The sequence below is a fragment of the Pollachius pollachius genome, assembly GCF_949987615.1.
Source record: "Pollachius pollachius genome assembly, chromosome: 3".
NCBI classification, from domain to species: domain Eukaryota; kingdom Metazoa; phylum Chordata; class Actinopteri; order Gadiformes; family Gadidae; genus Pollachius; species Pollachius pollachius.
The window spans coordinates 28,356,168-28,381,383 of NC_136936.1; the positions used below are offsets into that span (position 1 = coordinate 28,356,168).

The following is a 25,216-nucleotide window of genomic DNA, read 5'->3' on the forward strand; positions in this document are numbered from 1 at the left end:
TGATCTTTTGTATACCTTGATACCGTAAACTAAATAAAGCTGAGGCATTTCCACCTCTCTTTTCTCTCATGTATCCTGGGTGAGTTTTCTTCAGGTGGAAACCTCTACTGGACTCAGAGGTCTGAGAAGTCCATTTCCCTCTCCGTGGAGATCAGCTCCTACGTGCTGCTGGCCACTCTTAGCACCAGTCCCACCACTGCTGACCTGGGATACGCCTCCCGCATCGTCAGGTGGCTCACTAGCCAGCAGAACTCTTACGGAGGCTTCTCCTCCACACAGGTACAGGATCTGCTCTATAGGGGAAACACAGACTTATAGGGGAACCACAGACCTACTCTAAAGGGGATCACAGACTTATAGGGGGACCACAGACCTATAGAGGGACCACAAAACAACTCTGAAGGGGGACCACAGACCTACTCTATAGGGCGACGACAGATCTGCTCTATCGGGGGACCACAGACCTACTTTATAGGGGGACCACAGACCTACTCTAGAGGGGGACCACAGAGCTTCTCCATAGAGGGACCACAGAGCTACTTTATAGGGGGACCACAGACCTACTATATAGAGGGACCACAGACCAACTCTAAAGGGGGACCGAAGACTTATAGGGGGACCACAGACCTATAGAGGGACCACAGACCAACTCTAAAGGGGGACAACAGACCTACTCTATAGGGGGACGACAGACCTACTTTATAGGGGGACCACAGACCTACTCTAGAGGGGGACTAAAGAGCTACTCTATAGGGGGACAACAGACCCACTCTATAGGGGGACCACAGACCCACTCTATAGGGGGACCACAGACCTATAGATGGACCACAGACCAACTCTAAAGGGGGACCAGAAGACCTACTCTTTAAGGGGACAAAGACCTACTCTATAGGGGGACCACAAACCAACTCTAAAGGGGGAGCACAGACCTATAGGGGGACCACAGACCAACTATATAGGGGGACCGCAGACCTGCTCTATCATGGGACCAGAGACCTACTCTAGAGGGGGCCCACAGAGCTACTGTATAGGGGGACCACAGACTAACTCTAAAGGGGGATCACAGACTTATAGGGGGACCACAGACCTAAAGACGGACCACAGACCAACTCTAAAGGGGGACCACAGACCTACTCTAAAGGGGGACCATAGAGCTACTCAATAGGGGGACCACAGAGCTACTATATGGGGGACCACAGACCAACTCTAAAGGGGGACCACAGACTTATAGGGGGACCACAGACCTTTAGGGGAACAACAGACCTACTATTAAGGGGGACACAGACCTACTCTGTAGGGGGACCACAGACCTACTGTATAGGGGTACCACAAACCAACTCTGAATGGGAACCGCAGACCTACTCTATAGGGGGACCACAGACCTACTTTACAGGGGGACCACAGACGTACTCTAGAGGGGGACCACAGAGCTACTCTATAGGGGGACCACAGACCTACTATATAGGGGGACCACAGACCAACTCTAAAAGGGGACCACAGACTTATAGGGGCACCACAGACCTATAGGGGGACAACAGACCTACTATTTAGGGGGACACAGATCTACTCTATAGGGGGACCACAGAGCTACTTTATAGGGGGACCACAGACCTACCCTAGAGGGGGACCACAGAGCTACTCTATAGGGGGACCATAGGCCTACTATATAGGGGAACCACAGACCAACTCTAAAGGGGGACCACAGACCTACTCTATAGGAGGACAAAATACCTACTTTATAGGGGGACCACAGACCTACCCTAGAGGGGGACCACAGAGCTCCATAGGGGGATCACAGACCTACTCTAAAGGGGGACCACAGACCAACTCCAAAGGGGGAGCACAGACCTATAGGGGGACCTACAGACCTACTCTATAGGGGGGCCGCAGACCTGCTCTAGAGGGGGACCACAGACCAACTCTAAAGGGGGACCACAGACCTACTCTATAGGAGGACAAAATACCTACTTTATAGGGGGACCACAGACCTACCCTAGAGGGGGACCACAGAGCTACTCTATAGGGGGACCACAGATCTACCATATGGGGGACCACAGACCAACTCTAAAGGGGGACCACAGACTTATAGGGGGACCACAAACCTATAGGGGGACAACAGACCTACTATTTAGGGGGACACAGACCTACTGTATAGGGGGACCACAAACCAACTCTTTAAGGGGACAAAGACCTACTCTATAGGGGGACCACAAACCAACTCTAAAGGGGGAGCACAGACCTATAGGGGGACCACAGACCAACTATATAGGGGGACCGCAGACCTACTTTATAGGGGGACCACAGACCTACTCTATAGGGGGACCACAGACCTACTTTATAGGGGGACCACAGACGTACTCTAGAGAAGGACCACAGAGCCACTCTATATGGGGACCACAGACCTGCTCTATTGGGGGAGCACAGACCAACTCCAAAGGGGGACCACAGACTTATAGGGGGACCACAGACCTATAGATGGACCACAGCCCAACTCTAAAGGTGGACCACTGACCTACTCTATAGGGGGACCGCAGACCTGCTCTATAGGATGACCACAGACCAAGTCTAAAGGGGGACCACAGACCTATAGATGGACCACAGACCTACTTTTTAGGGGGACACAGACCTACTCTATAGGTGGACCACAGACCTACTGTTTAGGGGGACCACAGACCAACTCTAAAGGGGGACCACAGAGCTACTCTATAGGGGGACCATAGACCTACTATATAGGGGAACCACAGACCAACTCCAAAGGGGGACCACAGACGTATAGGGGAACCACAGACCTACTCTTTAGGGGGACACAGACCTACTCTAGAGGGGGACCACAGACCAACTCTAAAGGGGGACCACAGACCTACTCTATAGGAGGACAAAATACCTACTTTATAGGGGGACCACAGACCTACCCTAGAGGGGGACCACAGAGCTACTCTATAGGGGGACCACAGATCTACCATATGGGGGACCACAGACCAACTCTAAAGGGGGACCACAGACTTATAGGGGGACCACAAACCTATAGGGGGACAACAGACCTACTATTTAGGGGGACACAGACCTACTGTATAGGGGGACCACAAACCAACTCTTTAAGGGGACAAAGACCTACTCTATAGGGGGACCACAAACCAACTCTAAAGGGGGAGCACAGACCTATAGGGGGACCACAGACCAACTATATAGGGGGACCGCAGACCTACTTTATAGGGGGACCACAGACCTACTCTATAGGGGGACCACAGACCTACTTTATAGGGGGACCACAGACGTACTCTAGAGAAGGACCACAGAGCCACTCTATATGGGGACCACAGACCTGCTCTATTGGGGGAGCACAGACCAACTCCAAAGGGGGACCACAGACTTATAGGGGGACCACAGACCTATAGATGGACCACAGCCCAACTCTAAAGGTGGACCACTGACCTACTCTATAGGGGGACCGCAGACCTGCTCTATAGGATGACCACAGACCAAGTCTAAAGGGGGACCACAGACCTATAGATGGACCACAGACCTACTTTTTAGGGGGACACAGACCTACTCTATAGGTGGACCACAGACCTACTGTTTAGGGGGACCACAGACCAACTCTAAAGGGGGACCACAGAGCTACTCTATAGGGGGACCATAGACCTACTATATAGGGGAACCACAGACCAACTCCAAAGGGGGACCACAGACGTATAGGGGAACCACAGACCTACTCTTTAGGGGGACACAGACCTACTCTATAGGTGGACCACAGACCTACTGTTTAGGGGGACCACAGACTTGCTCTATAGAGAGACCACATTCCTAATTCAAAGGGGGACAACAGACCTGCTCTATAGGGGGACCAAAGACCTACTCTATAGGAGGACCACAGACCTACTCTATAGGGGGAATGCAGGTCCTGCTGAAAGAAGACCCTTTGGGCCACAGTTTTCATCGGTGCTATGATGATTAAATTTATGTCAATCATGCATTGACATACATAGACATACATTTAAAAGTAAAGATTTGTGCTGATCATAGAGTTGACTGGTTGACCCATAGCTTCACCATAAGCTTCCACAAACCAAAGCTTTCTTGTTTTCAGGACACGGTGGTAGCTCTTCAGGCCCTCGCTCTTTATTCTACACTGGTGTTCAGCCCAGAAGGCACCAGCACTGTGGACGTCCAATTTCCCAGCGGCCAGATGACCTTTGAGGTGAACCAGAACAACAAACTGCTTTACCAGGAGAGGACGCTGAAGGACGTGACGGGAAAATACAATGTGGAGGTGAAAGGCACTGCTTGTGCCTCAATGCAGGTTAGCATTCAGCAGATTAGCTTGTGCTTGGATTTTGTCTAAACGACCTAAAGACCTAAAAGAAAAAGCCCCCACCTCCCGTGCCCCCCCTGAGCTCCTGGTTTGACCCATCTAGCAGGCAATGTAAGGTATTCATTCATCAAGAACACATGGCGTGAAGATATTCTGTTGTGTTCTGCTCTTTCAGTTGTCTCTTCACTACAACATTCCAACGCCAAGAGATGAGTCGAGCTTCCGGATCAAGGTGACACCCGACTCTGAATGCAGCACCAACCAGCTGAGGCCTAAGCTCACCCTAAGACTAGAGTCCACGTAAGTTAGACATGGGTAGATTTAGGCTGATCATCGTTATTCATTATAAAACTTATTTAGTTTTAAATAATTATTTTAAACTACACTTTTCAAACAGTAAACTTTTTTTTTTTATTTCCAAAATAGATATGTGGGAAAGGAGGATTTCACCAACATGGTGATAGTGGATATTAAATTGCTGTCTGGATTTGTTCCTGAGCCAGAGTCTTTGAGAAAGGTTTGTAACCAAATGTTTTATTGGTCAGTGCAGAGTTTTTCATACCAGGGTGTTTTTATTTTATTTTATAAATCTATTGAATGTCCTCTCCCCCCTCACAGCTCAAGTCTGCACTGCTGGTGGATCGCGTTGAACATAATGACGATCACGTCATCATTTACTTGAAGCCGGTCAGCAAGCAAACATGCAATAGAAACACATACCATAACATTTATCAAAGATAAGATACATAAGGTTGGGCTAAAACAAACACATAGAATTTATGACAAAATGTTTTCAATTTTTAAGTTCATTTAAATGTATTATATCATATTGCAACCTTGATCACAAGTGTTTTTGACTCTTGTAGACCAGCAGGAACTCCATGAGTCCACATGCGTTCCTGACCACACTGTGTGCTTTCTCTCCACAGATTCTCAGTATTGTGCCCATCAACCACAGCTTAGACATCCTGCAGGAAATTGAAGTGGAGAACCTGAGGCCTGCTGTGGTCAAGATCTACGATTACTACCAGCCAAGTAAATATGTACCAGATATAAGAGAAAGGGAGGGGGTTGAGGAAGGAATAAGGGGTAGGGGTGAAAGAGAAATGCAGCCGACATCTTAGAGTACAAAATTAATACATCATCTTTTGTAACACATTTTCTTTCTACTCAGGCGACCAGGCTGAGACAGAATATAATGACCCTTGTAATACAAGTAAGAATTTGAAGTGTGTGTGTCTTTGTCTGTGTCTGATTTTCTCTTTATGCTATTTGAATTATTTTGTTTTGCATTAATTATCTTCTTTTTCCTTTTGCAGTGATTGCAGAAAAATAAGCGGATATTCAACACTTAACCCAAGCTTTCAACAATGCAACAACTCAAAAAACCTTTTATTCAAAGTATATTTGTAGATATATTACTACATGGTGTTTTTGTGGTAATATTGGTGGTTTTATGTCTCAAAAAGAAAATACTGTGTTTGCATTTGACATTTGTCCTTCATCAAGCTCTGTAACTGCTTGTCTTCATTTGACCATTTGATGTAAATGAATTAGACTTCAGAACATACCTCATTGTCATTCCAAATGACATTAAACCCAACGCTACGAACAAATGTTATATACTTATAATATAATTCTTTCCGAAGAATTTGCTTGTGGCTTAGAGCTTTTATGGAAGACTGACTCAATTTATTTTTCAAAATAAGTTCCTTAAAATAATGCCCACAGTACAAGTAAGATTGAGTTATTTAGGGGACTTCCAGTTTAGCAATGAGACGATAGGCAGCAAACGAGGATCCCGGGCAAATAAGGAAAAAAAGGACCATGATTACCCTACAAATACAATTTAAAGTGAGAAGAGTATAGGCCATAAAAAGAACACAAAACATGAAGGGAAAAGAAACACGAGAGTTGAAGAAAAACTGCCGGATAAGATGCAGGTCGAAATGGAACACGAACAGGTGGTCGCAGCTAACACAAAGTTAGCTAGCGACATCGTGCAGCCTAGCTGGGTGAATACACTGCTGGAGAAAATGGCAAACAAATAGAAGATAATCTGAAAGGAGTTCGGGGAAATGGGGGACACCTGAGAGAATATATGACCAAACTCAGAGAGGAGATGAGGCAAAGGATGGATAGCCTGAGAGATGATACGAATACAAATTTGAAACCATGGACGCGAAAATCTGCGTCCATGGTTACAACTATGGCCACCGCCTTCACACAACGTAGCGATCCTGTGTCTGATCTCCTTTGATTGCCTTTTTAAAAGCGATTGTTTGGAGAGAAGACAGAGTTAATTTCAAGTGGAAGACCAAAATCGAAGCTGGATGGGCTGACCCATGCCGGTAAAGGTTTTATGCGGCACGGAGTGCAACTATGCCGGCTATGACTGGCTAACAGCTGGTATCGTTCAGAACAAGCTATTCTGCTGGCCGTGTTTGCTTTTCAACATCAGTGAGGGGACATGGAACCGCACCAGTTACAGCAGTCTTAACAGATTCGCCAAGGCAGCTTTAAAACATCAGGCCTCCGAGCGTCACCTCACAGCGGGCTGCATTTAAAGACCTTTGGAGCAAGAAAAAAACGGGAAATACTGAAGTGCCTCATTGGCTGTGTCATTTTTTTGGGACAGCAAGAATTAGCATTCAGGGGACATGACGAGGGGAAAGAGTCCCTGAACCGAGGCAATTACCTTGAATTACTGTTACTGTCCCTGCTGTCCGACTTTGATGCTGACTTGTGAAACCACCTTACCACTGTCACTTTTGGCCACATCGGCTAAAATTCAGAATGACATCATAATTGCTGTTGCTGATGTGCTGAATGATGCCATCAAGAAGGAGATCAATCAAACAAAGTTTGTCATTTCGTGGATAAAACCCACGTTCTAATACTCGAAAATACGAGAGGTTGAGAAGGACTAGGGTTGAAGGATCAAGGCTTTATTGTCACTGCAGAGAGTAACATCACCTGAGTTTGTTTGCAAAGAACTCCCGAACAGTCTTCAGGATCCGATTTATATTCCCCATTGTGTTGCTCTCCCAACATGCACTTCGGCATCAGAATGCTCTAAACTCTAGGCCGTGTTCCCCATTAGCATTTACCTTCTCGCCTACGATGCCCAAAATACATTCCATACTGTAAATCAAGCATTACGTACAAAAGGGTTACATATCAAACATTATAGTTACATGAAGTTACATATTATACATTAGTTATATGAAGTGAGGTCTTTCATTAAATCCATTTATCGCCCTGTTTATTAACCTGATCTTAAATCACCATGACTTTCCATGTGTTTAAGAGATGAGCCCTGTGAAGGCAATGTTAATTTAAACAGTAAAACAACATCTTTAATAGTTAACAATGCCACTTTATTTGACTGTGGCATATACATGTCATAATCATAAAGCTGGTAGTGTCTGATTTTAACCGGGGAATGGATTAGTTAACTTAACGTCTAACTTGAAGCCTACAGAATAAACATCCTAGAGCCACAGACGAGAAACCCTGGGGGTGGCAGATGTCTCTGTAAGGGGCCATTTACATGAGGCATCAGGTTCCTCGGAATGCAGGCATTTGTTTCACAGGCCAGGTAATATCAATAGTGTTTAACATTTGGCTCCATTGTAAAAGTATTTACCTTAAATTCTTGTATAATTTATACTTAAAGTTAACCTTATTTATACTTTTTATCTAAGTATTAGTACGGTTAAAGTATAAATTAGAAATAGACTTTTGTCATTGACTACAGAGGGATACACAGTCTGTCTGAGTTTTCGCCGGTCAACCCAGGACCCTCTGAGGTGTTGTGAATAACTGTGGAACAGGGTCTGGAGCCTGCCCCTCCCCCCCTGCTGGTGCATTTCTCTCTACTAATATTCCAACAATTTGGCTGAGAAGCCTCCAATATTTTCCACCATAGAACACGCCTCTGCTTTTCGCCGACACGCCTCTCAGGTCGCAAGTTTAGTGGCGCGAGTTTTGCTGCGGGGGAAAATCAGCTTTGCGCCGGTCGCAAACTAGCAACGATACATGCGTCAGTGTAGAACAAGGGTCAGCAACCTTTCTGTCATGTAGTGCCAGTTTGACATTTTCTCGTTAGTGAGTGTGCCATAAGCAACAATATCTTAAATATTAAGCTGAATTATGACACAGCGACAAACATTGTTGCTGTGTCATAACAAACATTTCCAAAAGACGTGGAATTTATTTATTTCCATATATATTTCCATATATCCATATATATTGTAGCGGCGGCCAAGAAGCACACAGAGTCAGGCTTTAGTAAATTGTAGTTCTGTGTCCCATACACCGCACGACTGCAGACTACCTGTATTCATAACCAACCATACAGAAAACAGCACACCCAACAAACAAACATGTCATTCTCAGTGACGGGGGTGGCAACGATAAACACATGTTAAGATTCAACAACACACACAACCAATTAACACCCCAAACCCATTAACCCCACTTCACCTAACAATTACAATGGGACAACAAAGCAACAGGCAACACGAGTTCCATAATTCCACCAGTCAGTGTGATCCCTGACCCTGCTTGGCTTGGCTGAGCTCCAATATCTGGGGGTTGTAGTTTGTGACTTTAAGCTGCACACATGCCTCAGAGTGCTTCGTCGTTAAACGACTGCAGGAGGGGCTGAGCACGTATTTCATCTGTGAAAATACCTGCTCACAGAGGTATGTCGACTGACTGACAGCAGAGCCAACGCAACGTTCCGGAGACAGCTGAACTTCTCTGGTGCAGACGCCCAGCAGGCGAGGATGCAGGCTCCGTGATCTTCGACTGCTGTGGTTTCCAGTTGTTTCCGTAGCTCTGCAAACTTAGTCAACAGGAGTGTTGAGCTCTTCGGCTCAATCAGTTGCATTTCCATGTTCTGTGTATCCAACCAGTCTGTCAGGGATGAATCCAGTTCATGTCCATCAAAGCTTTCGGGCTTGATCAGGAAAGAGAACATGGGTCTGAACCTCTTAAAGTCCTCAAATCTTGTTGTGGACTCCGACTCAAGCTCGCGCATATATGCGCATATTTCAGCGTTGCTGATGTTGCGCTGGGAGGACAGCTCTCTTAACCTGTTAAGCCCAAGGAGTATGCCTCCTCAACTACAAAGGCTATGTGAGACAGATGTATTGAACCCCCAACTCATATTTGAGACGGGATGCAACCAAGATATCAGCTGCAGTGAAGCTTGTGCGATAGCGCTAGCTGTGATATTGTGCAGGGGGAAGGCTTCAGGGTATCGAGAAGCATAATCACAAATTACTAAAATGAATCTGTGCCCTGACCGTGTTCTTTCTAAGGGCCCAACTATATCCATCGCTATTCTGTGGAATGGGACACCAATGATTGGGAGTGGATGAAGAGGGGAACGTCTGACTTTGTGGCTACTGGTAAGCTGACAGGTGGGACATGACTTACAGTACCTTTGTACTTCACTGTATAACCCTGGCCAGTGGAAACGTGCAGCTATCCTCTCCAGAGTCTTAACATTTCCAAGATGCCCTGCCCAAGGGATATCATGGCCTAAGGTTAACACCTCTCTAAGACCCTTTGGGACAACCAACTGCTCACTGCGGCCCCCCTCGGGTTGGTGGTACAATAGGCCCTCCCGGATGAAGTAGTACTCGCCTGTTAAAGCCGCAGCTACCCCAGTCTTCTCACCATCTACCTCTGTGACTTTGCGGAAGGCTTCTTTCAACGATTCATCCGCTTTCTGCAGTTCACTGATATTACTGGGAATCTCCCACAAAGCTTCTCGTGGCACATCAGGAACTGGCAACTGATCTCCAATTCTCTTCACTGTGCCCTGCAGCTTCTCTCTCCTTCTCTGTCTGCGGCTCTTTTGCGCCTTGACATGCCCAGGTGGGCTAATTTCTACCTGACTGAAGGGCATCATGTCCAACAGTGACTTATTAGCCTCCACTTTAGCCTTAACTTGTGATCTAGTCGCTACCATACTAACTGGCTTGGTAGATTGCACCAATTCAGGCAGTAAGACGAAATCCTGTCCCAATACTACTGGCTGGCTCAACCCTTCAACTACCCCCCGCCGTTAGCCAAAAGGTACGCCCTTTAACCACAAGGCATATCTTTGCCACCAGATAGACATGCTCATTGCCATTAACACAACACACCCTGATCTGCCTTTTCCCCAGCTTCTCTGACTTGTCTATCAGATGGGGCTGAACCAAGGTCTGGCTGCTGCCTGTGTCTAGGAGAGCGAACGTAGCTTTACCATTGACCATAACAGGGACAGTCTGATCTTTTCGCACACTCATTCGATGTACTACCAGGTCTAGGTACACTGCACATGCCTAGCGGGGCACTCTCTGCTGACCTGGGTGATTACAGTAGTAAGATACCACATTCACTCAGCTCTGTGTGGCTGTGGGTGCTGGGGCCTGCCTAGGCTGTGAGTTAGAGGGTGAATTGCATGGTGGTCTAGGCTGTGAAGTAGGTGTTGTGTGAGGCTGTGTGTATGGCGTCCTACTCTGACCAGACCCCCTAGGACCAACTCCCATACCGAATCCCCCAGACTTACCCCCGGCTGGTGATCGGTTGAAGCTCTGGAACCGGAACGCCTTCGCACCCGAGCGTGCCGCAAGGAACGCCTCTACCAGCTCCGCAGCTGGAGATCTCCGATCTCCTCAACAGTCTTCCTGTCTGGCTTGATCCACTTTCTGTAGTTATCCTTCAGGCGGTTGTAGAGCTCCTTCGGGGTCTCTCCTGGTCGGACGTCCGGATCACGGAACCGCTGCCTGTAGATTTCTTCGCTAATCTCGTATTTTGAGAGAATGGCCTCTCTCACCTTGCTGTAGTCCATGGCCTCCAGGATATCCATCACCACGTATGCAGCCCGTGCCCGTCCCATTAGGTAAGGTACCAGGTACACGGCCCATTCAGCTCTTGGCCACCGATAGGCGGCTGCCAGTCTCTCGAAGGTGGCGAGATACTGTTCGATATCATCTCCCTCCTCCAGCTTCGGCACGGCTGCTCTGATCCAGGCGGCTGGAGATGGCACTGCTGGGTCTGCTGGGGCTGCTGGTCCTGGGCTTGGATACGGAGGTGTTGCTGGTGGTGGTTCCACTGGATGTCGCACGCCATCACTTCCTGGCCGACGTCCATCACCGCCACGCCTTCGCTCTCCCTCCAGCTCATCTCGGACGTTGTTCAGCTGCACCTGCACGCTACGCCATCTTTGCTCTTGCTTGTAGGCCTCACGCTCTTGGCTCCGGAGAGTCTTCTGAAGGAGGCTGTAGAGGGATGCCATGTTCATCGTCCTGGTGTCCTTTGCGGCATCATCAGCCACTGGAACACCTCCCTGAGCTCCATCCGCTTCCTCATCTTCCTCCTCTGGCCGCGGTATACCCCGGGTCGGATGTCGGATCGACATCCCCTGGCGTATCTGCGCCCGTCTTCCTGGACTTCTCTTTGTGCTCTTGGAGGGCGCCACGATCCCACCACTGCCACCAACTGTGAGACAGATGTATTGAACCCCCAACTCACATGTGGGATGGGACGCAACCAAGGAGTCAGTTGGTCAAAAGCAGGAGTCGGCTCAGAGGGTTGAAGGTTGCAAAAAATGGTGCCGGTTTATTTACAGTGCCAAAAAGTACAAAAAGTCACACAAAAGAATACAGCCTCTTGGCAAGCTGTTGCATATCAAATGCCCGACCTCTTTCCCTCACCATGTCTCTCCATTAAATAGGCCTACCAATCAGGGCCGATTGGGAGAAACCACTGGGATAGGTGACACATCAATATAACATGGTCAATCAAACACCACAGAATAATAGCCCCCACACTATATGTTCATCAAATGATGCATACAAATATACACACACACACACACACACACACACAATCTTTGATAAATAAATCACACCAGCCATAACGACACTCAGAAGTAAAAACGCTACCTCACCACCCCCGCCATTAGCAAACCAAATGAGCAGTCCCGGAACAGAAAATAAAGCCCTGGTTCCCATGTGGCACGCGTTCCCCATGGACCAGTTTGCCGGACGGACAGGAAGAAGGGTAGTTGACAAACAAATGTATGTGTGAATTATCTAGCATGTTGTAAATGTAAATGTACTGTGAGTGTATTAAACTGTGGTGTGTGGTTGTTTGTAGTGTGGTGCTATGTGTGTATGCAAAGGTCAACCGCTAAATGGTAGCATCTGGGGAAATGCGACCCTCGCTTTTCACAGGCTATATGAATAAAGTTGGTTTCAAAAAGAAGGTAACACCTGTGAGGTGGCTGCAGAAGTGTCAGAATCAATATGGATGTTACTGTGTCAGAGTAAATTCAGCTAGAACATAGTAAGAAATGTCAATTTTCAATTTTCGCCTAGAGAAAACACATTATTTAGAGTGAATACCACCTTGAAACTATGGGATAGTAGCCCAGAACCTTTAGGGAAACATATAACAACATCTGATGAGTACCCTGTTCCAGGATGAATGGTAATAAAGTGATTTTAGAGAGGTTTTATTACAGAATTGTGTTTTGTTTAGGTAAAAATGGTTATCATGGGCTTTTAGCTGAGCTTCTTCCCGTTACGTGGGTATGCAACATGGACATGTTGGAGCATGGTGGTGCTGTTTAGAGCTGTTTACAGCCCCGCCCCCGGGGGCGCTCGGGTTTAAGAGGTTAAGTGTAAGGAAGTAGCGGAAAGTGGAGGTAGCAATATCACTTGAAAATACTGCTAACTTGCTGACAAAAGCTGTCCATGTGTCGAACATGTCCAAAACAGTTTGCCCTTCACCTTGCAGTCAGAGATTGAGCTTGTTGAGGTGTCCCGTTATGTCTGTCAGAAACATGAGTTTCACCACCCACTGCTCGTCCGTCAGCTGTGGATAGTCTTGGCCTTTTTCGTACAGAAAGGCCTTGACAGCATTGAAGCAGCCGACAAACCGCTCCAAATCCTTTCCGCAGCTTAGAAACCTCACAGCTGAGTGGAGAGGGAGATCGCTGTATGTGTTGTCCATCTCCTCGAGCAGGGACTGGAACTGTTGGTGCGTCAGTGCAGATCGCTTCAATATAAAGTTGATCACCTTCACCACAGCAGCCATCACCTCATTGAGATCCGAATTGGACATTTTTGCACACAGGTTTTCTTGGTTTATAATGCAGTGCAGTTTCATTATGGGGTGGGCGACTTTTTCTTCAATCAACCTGACAGCTCCCCTGTGTCTCCCGACCATGGCGGGAGCGCCGTCCGTTGTTATTGCAAAGATTTTGCTGATGTCGATCCTCCGCTTGTTAAAATGATCCATAAACACCGTGGCTACGTCCTTGCCCTTTGTCGTGCCAGGCATTGGCTTAAGGCAGCAGAGTTCCTCTCTTACAGTTGAATCAAAATATCTTGCCGTGACTGCCAAACGTGGAATGTCATTCACGTCAACGCTCTCGTCAAGCTTAATGCTGAACACCACAGCATCTTTTCACAGTGCTCTGACATTTTCTGCCATTTAATCAATGCGTCGCTGGACACTTCTTGCTGACATGGGAATGTCCTTTATTCTTGCCTTAATACTTTCTTTGTTTGGCAAGCCTTCGAACAGGGCATCGGAGCAACCGAGAAAAGCTTCCATAATATACTCGCCATCTGTGAAGGGCTTCCCGTGGTTTGCGATGCAATGAGCAATGTGATAGCTAGCTTCAGTGGCATGGTATTCAGTGGTGATAAAGACTTTGAGGGCGTTTGCTTGCTTCCCATACCTTCCCATACAACATTGTCCCATACCGACACTGCACGCTTAATTGATTCTGCCTTATCTGCATTTGCTTTGAATGTTTTCTCGTGCTTGGTCTCAAAATGACGTTTCACACTGAAGGTTCGGCATGCAACATTTTCCAAACATAAAGTGCACATAGCACTTTATGAAAAAGTCTTTTTGAAAAACGAAACCAAAGTCTTCTCTCCATGATGGCTGAAATGCCCTCAAATTGACTTTCTTAGTTGGCGGCGCCACCATCTTAGACAAGTAGCCTACTGCTGCCGCTGAAATGTTAGCACTGAGGAAAGCGTCCACGCGCAGCGCAAAGCGTCCACTGTGGGAAATGTGCGCGGGAGGGCTCAGTTAAGACAGACATGTCTCACTTTAAGCCGTTGTAATTGCAGGGGAGACGAGAAGAATATTAATTTATTTTTTGCAGGGTTGTAAATGATTATGCTGCCGCATTACAGCAAGAAAAATAAAGAAATAAAGAAAAAAAGAAAAATATATTATCTATTTATTTATTTTTTGCAAGTGTGCCAATGATTATGCTGCTGCGTGCCAGTGGTGGGATGCGTGCCTAGGGTTGCCGACCCCTGGTGTAGAAAGTCAATTCCGCTGGGTGCAAGATAGGGCCCTCAGTGTTTCTGAAGTTGTAGAAGAAAACGCTATTCCATGTGTGAATTAGGCCTATTATTTGTCCATAAACTGAGCCATTTGAAGTTTGAAATTTATATGGTGATGCATCTGTCTCAGCGGAGACTTAAAACACGCTGTCAAAATATCAACTCATTGAGTTTGAATGTTCTGGTTCTTAAAGGGGATGGGAGATGGAACTCTCATTGGTTTGTTGCATGTTACGCCCAAAACACACCTACGGGTTTCAGACCAACCCATTTTAGATTTGCGTCTGGCGCAAGAGTCATTTATCCGCCAGTATAATAGCAACAGCACCAGAGGTCCGCCCACAAAGCTACTTGCGTTTCGCGCTTCTCACTTGCGTTTCAGACCGTTAAAATACAGCCCTAAATCCCTATTCTCGCCCAGCCATCTTGAATTGAATAGACCATTCAATTGATTCATTGTCGGTGCTTCGAGGAAGTCTGGTGCAAAAATCGTAAACCCGGCCAAAACACAGTGGAAGGGAGCGAGAGGGAGCCATAGAGAGAGACACTGATGGACTGTGGATCCAAATGACTGATGGCCTTAAGAGGGCGTCTCCTTATATAATAAATGCATATATATATGTAGATATATATACACATAGATATATTTTTCCAAGATAGCGGACAGGGCTGATAGAGGTGCTGCTTGTGTGAGTAAAAATCGGATAAAACCAGAAATCTACCGAACAGACACAGGGAAAATTATTGTGGAAGATGAAATTCTGAATTCCCTAGTTGTTAAAATGAAAACTCTGGGCCAGGAGGACATCGTTGCAATAGCTGTGGACCACTTCGGCACTGAATGGATTGTGAATTCGACCAAAGTGCTTTTTGAACTTTGCCCAAGCACCACTCGTAAGCTCATAGCACATACAGGCGCGCAAAAGGAAGTGAAAAACATCAAGAGTTGCCTCAAGTTACTCAATGAGGCGGGTGAGGACATTCCTCGCTTTGTTTCTCACTTCCTTGGTGAATTACCACCTGTAGCTTTCAGTGGCCTCGTCGTTTCTTGCCTTCTGGGTTAAATTGAGCATCTTGGTACAGACATTCACGCCATGAAACAGGCTTTGTCCATGCAGACTGTGTCTGTAACAATCTGCGTATTGTAACTAAAGATATAAACCAATGGCTGGGTGCTATGGAACAGCCCGGTTCAAACAAAGGGAGAGCAGCTGCTTCTCAAGCCAGTGAGGAGACCCGGGGCAGTGTGGAGGTCCAGACCAGCGAGGAAGACTCAAACCGGAGGGTGGAGAGTTCAGCCTCAATTCTGGAAGGGCCAAGCAGCGCAGCAACGGGAGCCTCTCACAGCGACGCGACAAACTCCCCAACCCAGTCCCGTGTGATCAAGGTGGTTCACCGGCTGAAACATGTCACAGGAGATACTACAGCGAAGCTCAAACCCCTTCCGAATCCCCCCAGGGAGAAGACAGTTGGCATTGTTGGAACTAGTGCCGGTGGGAGCATTCGAGTTATAAGACAAAAATGGTGAGTGTTTTTGCAACAATTTCTTGCCTACTTTAGACTCAGAGACTCTGGACAGCTATTTGAAAGACAAACCGTGAGGTAACATGGCAAAAGTTAGACATTGGCCAGAGTCGGTTCAGTTCCTTTAAAGTAACCGCTGAGTGCAAGGAGGTTGCTGAAATGTACGATCCAACGCTCTGGCCTGAAGGTGCCTTTGTGCGCCGCTTCTATGAGGCGCGCAGACCCAAGGTAACAGTGGGATTTAAAACGGCAGGGAGTGTGCCGCCCGGGGTTGGGTCTTCCGATGACAGGTAGATCCCATGGCTTTTAGAATTGTGTCATATAACTCGTGAGGCCTGCGCCTGGGACCGCTTATTGAACAGCTCTTGGAGAGCACGGACATTCTCTGTTTACAAGAGACTTTTTTTAGCCAAACAAGACTTGGATAAACTTAATTCTGTTCACTAGGATTTCCATGGGGTGGGAGAGTCCACAACGGACCTGAGCAAAGGAATAGTGCAGGGCAGAATACTTGGCGGTGTGGCCATTCTGTGGCGCAAAAATTATGAGCCACTGATCACTGTTATCAGGCTTGATGTTGACTGGGCGATAGCAATTAAAGTTGTACATAACATGAATATTCTCTTGATTGTAAACGTATAAACTCCATATGATTGTCACAGAAATGAGGAAGAGTACCTAGATAGATTATCCTTTCCAGGGTCATTCATTGAGGAAATTGCTTACACATATATATACGTGATGGGTGACATGAATGCGGATATTTGACATGAAAAGCATTTTGCACACATAAAAACTAGAAAGTTGATATATCTGTTCCTTTCAATGCAAACGTGTTATTATGCTTACAAAAGGGTTATTTAAGCATAAACCACCATTTGGAAGTGAATTCCATTCGTTTTGAGCAATATCAACATTGTAAGGTCAGAATCACGTTGTTGGTCAAAAAGTGATTCTCTCGCTCTGAAAAGCATTTTGCACACATTAAAACTAGAACAGTTGATATTTCTGTTCCGTTCAACGCAAACGTGTTATTATGCTTACAAATGGGTTATTTCAGCATAAACCACCATTTGGAAGAGAATTCCATTAGTTTTTAGCAATATCAACATTGTAAGGTCAGAATCACGTTGTTGGTCCAACAGTGCTTCTCTCGTTTTGAAAAGCATTTTGCACACATAAATACTTGACAAGTGAATATTTCTGTTCCTTTCAATTCAAACGTGTTATTATGCTTACAAAAGGGTTATTTAAGCATAAACCACCATTTGGAAGTGAATTCCATCAGTTTTGAGCAATATCAACATTGTAAGGTTAGAATCGCATTGTTGGTCAAAAAGTGCTTCTCTCGCTCTGAAAAGCATTTTGCACACATAAAAACTTTACAAGTGAATATTTCTGTTATTTTCAATTCAAACGTGTTATTATGCTTACAAAAGGGTTTTTTAAGCATAAACCACCATTTGGAAGTGAATTCCATCAGTTTTGAGCAATATCAACATTGTAAGGTCAGAATCGCATTGTTGGTCAAAAAGTGCTTCTCTCGCTCTGAAAAGCATTTTGCACACATAAAAACTTGACAAGTGAATATTTCTGTTCCTTTCAATTCAAACGTGTTATTATGCTTACAAAAGGGTTATTTAAGCATAAACCAACATTTGGAAGTGAATTCCATCAGTTTTTAGCAATATCAATGTGACCGGTTGATTCTGCGTTGTGTTTTTTTTAAATGAAAGACGTGACCCGCGATCTCTGTCCGGACTCCGGAACTCCGACGTCCATTTATTTGTTGCTCTCTAAAGATAAACATGAAAAAACAGCTTCCTCTTAGAAGTGACCTTGACAGAACTCCAACTCCTCTCTTCCCAAGGGAACCAGAACAAAGGGCATACATACAATATTATAACAAAATGATTGAAATCAAAGAAATAAAAGACATACCTGAAGATAAACATGAAAAAACAGCTTCCTCTTAGAAGTGACCTTGACAGAACTCCAACTCCTCTACGAAGCACACAGAGGGGGAGGGGAACTAGCATGACTACACGAAGGTCAGGTGTATGCTAGCTCACCGCAACAAAATACAAAGTTCCCCAAAACACTGAAATCTGCATGGATATTTAAACCAGACTTCAATTGAAACAATGTATAATCAAAATAACTAATATAAAGAATGATAAACTATAAGATGGTCAACGATTTGATCATAAAATAAATGTACACACCTCTACCCAAGGGAACCAGAACAAAGGGAAGAGGGCAAGGGGGCAAGGGAAACTTATGGGGTTCTCAGGATTGTGGGCGGGAGCACAGAAGGAGGAGGAGCCAAATCAAAGCACACAATCAAATAGAAAGGGGCACATAAGGGGGCATAGAAAGCTACACTTCAGGTAATAAAACAAAACTGTAAGGCAATTTTGTGTAATTATAAAGTAAGAGATATGACACCCTGTTACATCAACATTGTAAGGTTAGAATCGCATTGTTGGTCAAAAAGTGCTTCTCTCGCTCTGAAAAGCATTTTGCACACATAAAAACTTGACAAATGAATATTTCTGTTCCTTTCAATTCAAACGTGTCATTATGCTTACAAAAGGGTTATTAAAGCATAAACAACCATTTGGGAGGGAATTCCATTAGTTTTGAGCCATATAAACATTGTAAGGTCAGAATCACATTGTTGGTCAAAAAGTGATTCTCTCGCTCTGAAAAGCATTTTGCACATATAAAAACTAGAAAAGTGAATAGTTCTGTTCATTTCAATGCAAACGTGTTATTATGCTTACAAAAGGGTTATGTAAGCATAAACCACCATTTGGGAGTGAATTCCATTAGCTTTGAGCAATATCAACATTGTAAGGTCAGAATCGCATTGTTGGTCAAAAAGTGCTTCTCTCGCTCTGAAAAGCATTTTGCAGACATAAAAACTTGACAAGTGAATATTTCTGTTCCTTTCAATTCAAACGTGTTATTATGCTTACAAAACGGTTATTTAAGCATAAACCAACATTTGGAAGTGAATTCCATCAGTTTTGAGCAATATCAACTTTGTAAGGTTAGAATCGCATTGTTGGTCAAAAAGTGCTACTCTCGCTCTGAAAAGCATTTTGCACACATAAAAACTAGAACAGTTTATATTTCTGTTCCGTTCAATGCAAACGTGTTATTTTGCTTACAAAATGGTTATTTAAGCAATACCCGACCATTTGGAAGTGAAGTCCATTAGTTTTGAGCAATATCAACATTATAAGGTCAGAATCACGTTGTTGGTCAAAAAGTGATTCCCTCGCTCTCAAAAGCATTTTGCACACATAAAAACTAGAACAGTTGATATTTCTGTTCCGTTCAATGCAAACGTGTTATTATGCTTACAATTGGGTTATTTCAAGATAAACCATCATTTGGAAGCGAATTCCATTAGTTTTTAGCAACAACAACATTGTAAGGTCAGAATCACGTTGTTGGTCAAAAAGTGCTTCATTCGCTCTGAAAAGCATTTTACAGACATAAAAACTTGACAAGTGAATTTTTCTGTTCCTTACAATTCAAACGTGTTATTATGCTTACAAATAGGTTATTTAAGCATACACCACCATTTGGAAGTGAATTCCATCAGTTTTGAGCAACATCAACATTGTAAGGTTAGAATCGCATTTTTGGTCAAAAAGTGCTTCTCTCGCTCTGAAAAGCATTTTGCATATATAAAAACTAGAAAAGTGAATAGTTCTGTTCATTTCAATGCAAACGTGTTATTATGCTTACAAAAGGGTTATTTAAGCATAAACCACCATTTGGGAGTGAATTCCTTTAGTTTCGAGCAATATCAACAATGTAAGGTCAGAATCACATTGTTGGTCAAAAAGCGCTTCTCTCGCTCTGAAAAGCATTTTGCACACATACAAACTTGACAAGTGAATATTTCTGTTCTTTTCAATTCAAACGTGTTATTATGCTTACAAAAGGGTTATTTAAGCATAAACCACCATTTGGAAGTGAATTCCATCAGTTTTGAGCAATATCAACATTGTAAGGTCAGAATCACATTGTTGGTCAAAAAGTGCTGCTCTCGCTCTGAAAAGCATTTTCCACACATAAAAACTTGACAAGTGAATATGTCTGTTCTTTTCAATTCAAACGTGTTATTATGCTTACAAAAGGGTTATTTAAGCATAAACCACCATTTGGAAGTGAATTCCATCAGTTTTGAGAAATATCAACATTGTAAGGTTAGAATCGCATTGTTGGAAAAAAAAGTGCTTCGCTCGCTCTGAAAAGCATTTTGCACACATAAAAACTTGACAAGTGAATATTTTTGTTCCTTTCAATGCAAACGTGTTATAATGCTTACAAAAGGGTTATTTAAGCATAAACCACCATTTGGGAGTGAATTCCATTAGTTTTGAGCCATATCAACATTGTAAGGTCAGAATCACATTGTTGGTCAAAAAGTGCTTCTCTCGCTCTGAAAAGCATTTTGCACACATACAAACTTGACAAGTGAATATTTCTGTTCTTTTCAATTAAAACGTGTTATTATGCTTACAAAAGGGTTTTTTAAGCATAAACCACCATTTGGAAGTGAATTCCATCAGTTTTGAGCAATATCAACATTGTAAGGTTAGAATCGCATTGTTGGAAAAAAAAGTGCTGCGCTCGCTCTGAAATGCATTTTGCACACATGCAAACTTGACAAGTGAATATTTCTGTTCTTTTCAATTCAAACCTGTTATTATGCTTACAAAAGGGATATTTAAGCATAAACCACCATTTGGAAGTGAATTCCATTCATTTTGAGCTATATAAACATTGTAAGGTCAGGATCACATTGTTGGTCAAAAAGTGCTTCTCTCGCTCTGAAAAGCATTTTGCACACATAAAAACTTGACAAGTGAATATTTCTGTTCCTTTCAATTCAAACGTGTTATTATGCTTACAAAAGGGTTATTTAAGCATAAACCACCATTTGGAAGTGAATTCCATCAGTTTTTAGCAATATCAACATTGTAAGGTTAGAATCGCATTGTTGGTCAAAAATTGCTTCTCTCGCTCTGAAAAGCATTTTGCACACATAAAAACTAGAAAAGTGAATAGTTCTGTTCCTTTCAATGCAAACGTGTTATTATGCTTACAAAAGGGTTATTTAAGCATAAACCACCATTTGGGAGTGAATTCCATTAGTTTTGAGCCATATCAACATTGTAAGGTCAGAATCACATTGTTGATCAAAAAATGCTTCTCTCGCTCTGAAAAGCATTTTGCACACATAAAAACTACAACAGTTGATATTTATGTTCCGTTCAACGCAAACGTGTTATTATGCTTAGAAATGGGTTATTTCAGCATGAACCACCATTTGGAAGTGAATTCCATTAGTTTTTAGCAATATCAACATTGTAAGGTAAGAATCACGTTGTTGGTCAAGCAGTGCTTCTCTCGTTTTGAAAAGCATTTTGCACACATAAATACTTGACAAGTGAATATTTCTGTTCCTTTCAATTCAAACGTGTTATTATGCTTACAAAAGGGTTATTTAAGCATAAACCACCATTTGGAAGTGAATTCCATCAATTTTGAGCAATATCAACATTGTAAGGATAGAATCGCATTGTTGTTTAAAAAGTGCTTCACTCGCTCTGAAAAGCATTTTTGCACATATGAAAACTAGAAAAGTGAATAGTTCTGTTCATTTCATTGCAAACGTGTTATTATGCTTACAAAAGGGTTATTTAAGCGTAAACCACCATTTGGGAGTGAATTCCATTAGTTTTGAGCAATATCAACATTGTAAGGTCAGAATCACATTGTTGGTCAAAAAGTGCTTCTCTTGCTCTGAAAAGCATTTTGCACACATAAAAACTTGACAAGTGAATATTTCTGTTCTTTTCAATTCAAACGTGTTATTATGCTTACAAAAGGGTTATTTAAGCATAAACCAACATTTGGAAGTGAATTCCATCAGTTTTGAGCAATATCAACTTTGTAAGGTTAGAATCGCATTGTTGGTCAAAAAGTGCTACTCTCACTCTGAAAAGCATTTTGCACACATAAAAAATAGAACAGTTTATATTTCTTTTCCGTTCAATGCAAACGTGTTATTTTGCTTACAAAAGGGTTATTTAAGCAATACACGACCATTTGGAAGTGAAGTCCATTAGTTTTGAGCAATATCAACATTATAAGGTCAGAATCACGTTGTTGGTCAAAAAGTGATTCCCTCGCTCTGAAAAGCATTTTGCACACATAAAAACTAGAACAGTTGATATTTCTGTTCCGTTCAATGCAAACGTGTTATTATGCTTACAAATGGGTTATTTCAAGATAAACCATCATTTGGAAGTGAATTCCATTAGTTTTTAGCAATATCAACATTGTAAGGTTAGAATCGCATTTTTGGTCAAAAAGTGCTTCTCTCGCTCTGAAAAGCATTTTGCACTTATAAAAACTAGAAAAGTGAATATTTCTGTTCTTTTCAATTCAAACGTATTATTATGCTTACAAAAGGGTTATTTAAGCATAAACCACCATTTGGAAGTGAATTCCATCAGTTTTGAGTAATATCAACAATGTAAGGTTAGAATCGCATTGTTGGTCAAAAAGGGCTTCGCTCGCTCTGAAAAGCATTTTGCACACATAAAAACTTGACAAGTGAATATTTCTGTTCCTTTCGATGCAAACCTGTTATTATGCTTACAAAAGGGTTATTTAAGCATAAACCACCATTTGGGAGGGAATTCCATTAGTTTTGAGCCATATCAACATTGTAAGGTCAGAATCACATTGTTGGTCAAACAGTGCTTCTCTCGCTCTGAAAAGTATTTTGCACATATAAAAACTAGAAAAGTGAATAGTTCTGTTCATTTCAATGCAAACGTGTTATTATGCTTACAAAAGGGTTATATAAGCATAAACCACCATTTGGAAGTGAATTCCATCAGTTTTGAGAAATATCAACATTGTAAGGTTAGAATCGCATTGTTGGAAAAAAAAAGTGCTTCGCTCGCTCTGAAAAGCATTTTCCAGACATAAAAACTAGAACAGTTTATATTTCTGTTCCGTTCAATGCAAACGTGTTATTTTGCTTACAAAAGGGTTATTTAAGCATAAACCACCATTTGGAAGTGAATTCCATCAGTTTTTAGCAATATCAACATTGTAAGGTCAGAATCACGTTGTTGGTCAAACAGTGCTTCTCTCGTTTTGAAAAGCATTTTGCACACATAAATACTTGACAAGTGAATATTTCTGTTCCTTTCATTTCAAACGTGTTATTATACTTATAAAAAGGGTTATTTAAGCATAAACCACCATTTGGAAGTGAATTCCATCAGTTTTGAGCAATATCAACATTGTAAGGTTAGAATCTCATTGTTGGTCAAAAAGTGCTTCTCTCGCTCTGAAAAGCATTTTGCACATATAAAAACTTGACAAGTGAATATTTCTGTTCCTTTCATTTCAAACGTGTTATTATGCCTACAAAAGGGTTATTTAAGCATAAACCACCATTTGGGAGGGAATTCCATTAGTTTTGAGCCATTTAAACATTGTAAGGTCAGAATCACATTGTTGGTCAAAAAGTGCTTCTCTCGCTCTGAAAAAAATTTTGCACGTATAAAAACTAGAAAAGTGAATAGTTCTGTTCATTTCAATGCAAACGTGTTATTATGCTTACAAAAGGGTTATGTAAGCATAAACCACCATTTGGGAGTGAATTCCATTAGCTTTGAGCAATATCAACATTGTAAGGTCAGAATCGCATTGTTGGTCAAAAAGTGCTTCTCTCGCTCTGAAAAGCATTTTGCAGACATAAAAACTTGACAAGTGAATATGTCTGTTCTTTTCAATTCAAACGTGTTATTATGCTTACAAAAGGGTTATTTAAGCATAAACCACCATTTGGAAGTGAATTCCATCAGTTTTGAGAAATATCAACATTGTAAGGTTAGAATCGCATTGTTGGAAAAAAAAGTGCTTCGCTCGCTCTGAAAAGCATTTTGCACACATAAAAACTTGACAAGTGAATATTTTTGTTCCTTTCAATGCAAACGTGTTATAATGCTTACAAAAGGGTTATTTAAGCATAAACCACCATTTGGGAGTGAATTCCATTAGTTTTGAGCCATATCAACATTGTAAGGTCAGAATCACATTGTTGGTCAAAAAGTGCTTCTCTCGCTCTGAAAAGCATTTTGCACACATACAAACTTGACAAGTGAATATTTCTGTTCTTTTCAATTAAAACGTGTTATTATGCTTACAAAAGGGTTTTTTAAGCATAAACCACCATTTGGAAGTGAATTCCATCAGTTTTGAGCAATATCAACATTGTAAGGTTAGAATCGCATTGTTGGAAAAAAAAGTGCTGCGCTCGCTCTGAAATGCATTTTGCACACATAAAAACTTGACAAGTGAATATTTATGTTCCTTTCAATGCAAACGTGTTATTATGCTTACAAAAGGGTTATTTAAGCATAAACCACCATTTGGAAGTGAATTCCATTCATTTTGAGCTATATAAACATTGTAAGGTCAGGATCACATTGTTGGTCAAAAAGTGCTTCTCTCGCTCTGAAAAGCATTTTGCACACATAAAAACTTGACAAGTGAATATTTCTGTTCCTTTCAATTCAAACGTGTTATTATGCTTACAAAAGGGTTATTTAAGCATAAACCACCATTTGGAAGTGAATTCCATCAGTTTTTAGCAATATCAACATTGTAAGGTTAGAATCGCATTGTTGGTCAAAAATTGCTTCTCTCGCTCTGAAAAGCATTTTGCACACATAAAAACTAGAAAAGTGAATAGTTCTGTTCCTTTCAATTCAAACGTGTTATTATGCTTACAAAAGGGTTATTTAAGCATAAACCACCATTTGGGAGTGAATTCCATTAGTTTTGAGCCATATCAACATTGTAAGGTCAGAATCACATTGTTGATCAAAAAATGCTTCTCTCGCTCTGAAAAGCATTTTGCACACATAAAAACTACAACAGTTGATATTTA

At 42.8% G+C, this 25,216-nt stretch overlaps 1 protein-coding gene across 1 annotated transcript in view; it reads left to right on the forward strand.

The window, feature by feature from the left end:
* The window catches only part of LOC307073799 (alpha-2-macroglobulin-like), a gene marked incomplete at both ends in the record, with an annotated part of 45,123 nt that extends 36,003 nt beyond the window's left edge, over positions 1-9,120 (forward strand). The window contains 8 exons of the mRNA XM_079733758.1: positions 95-279; positions 4,088-4,300; positions 4,488-4,612; positions 4,739-4,829; positions 4,931-4,999; positions 5,242-5,347; positions 5,487-5,528; positions 9,020-9,120. Coding sequence (XP_079589884.1) covers positions 95-279; positions 4,088-4,300; positions 4,488-4,612; positions 4,739-4,829; positions 4,931-4,999; positions 5,242-5,347; positions 5,487-5,528; positions 9,020-9,120 — 932 coding nt within the window. The remainder of the gene's footprint in view (positions 1-94; positions 280-4,087; positions 4,301-4,487; positions 4,613-4,738; positions 4,830-4,930; positions 5,000-5,241; positions 5,348-5,486; positions 5,529-9,019) is intronic.
* Between the last annotated feature and the right edge of the window lie 16,096 nt (positions 9,121-25,216).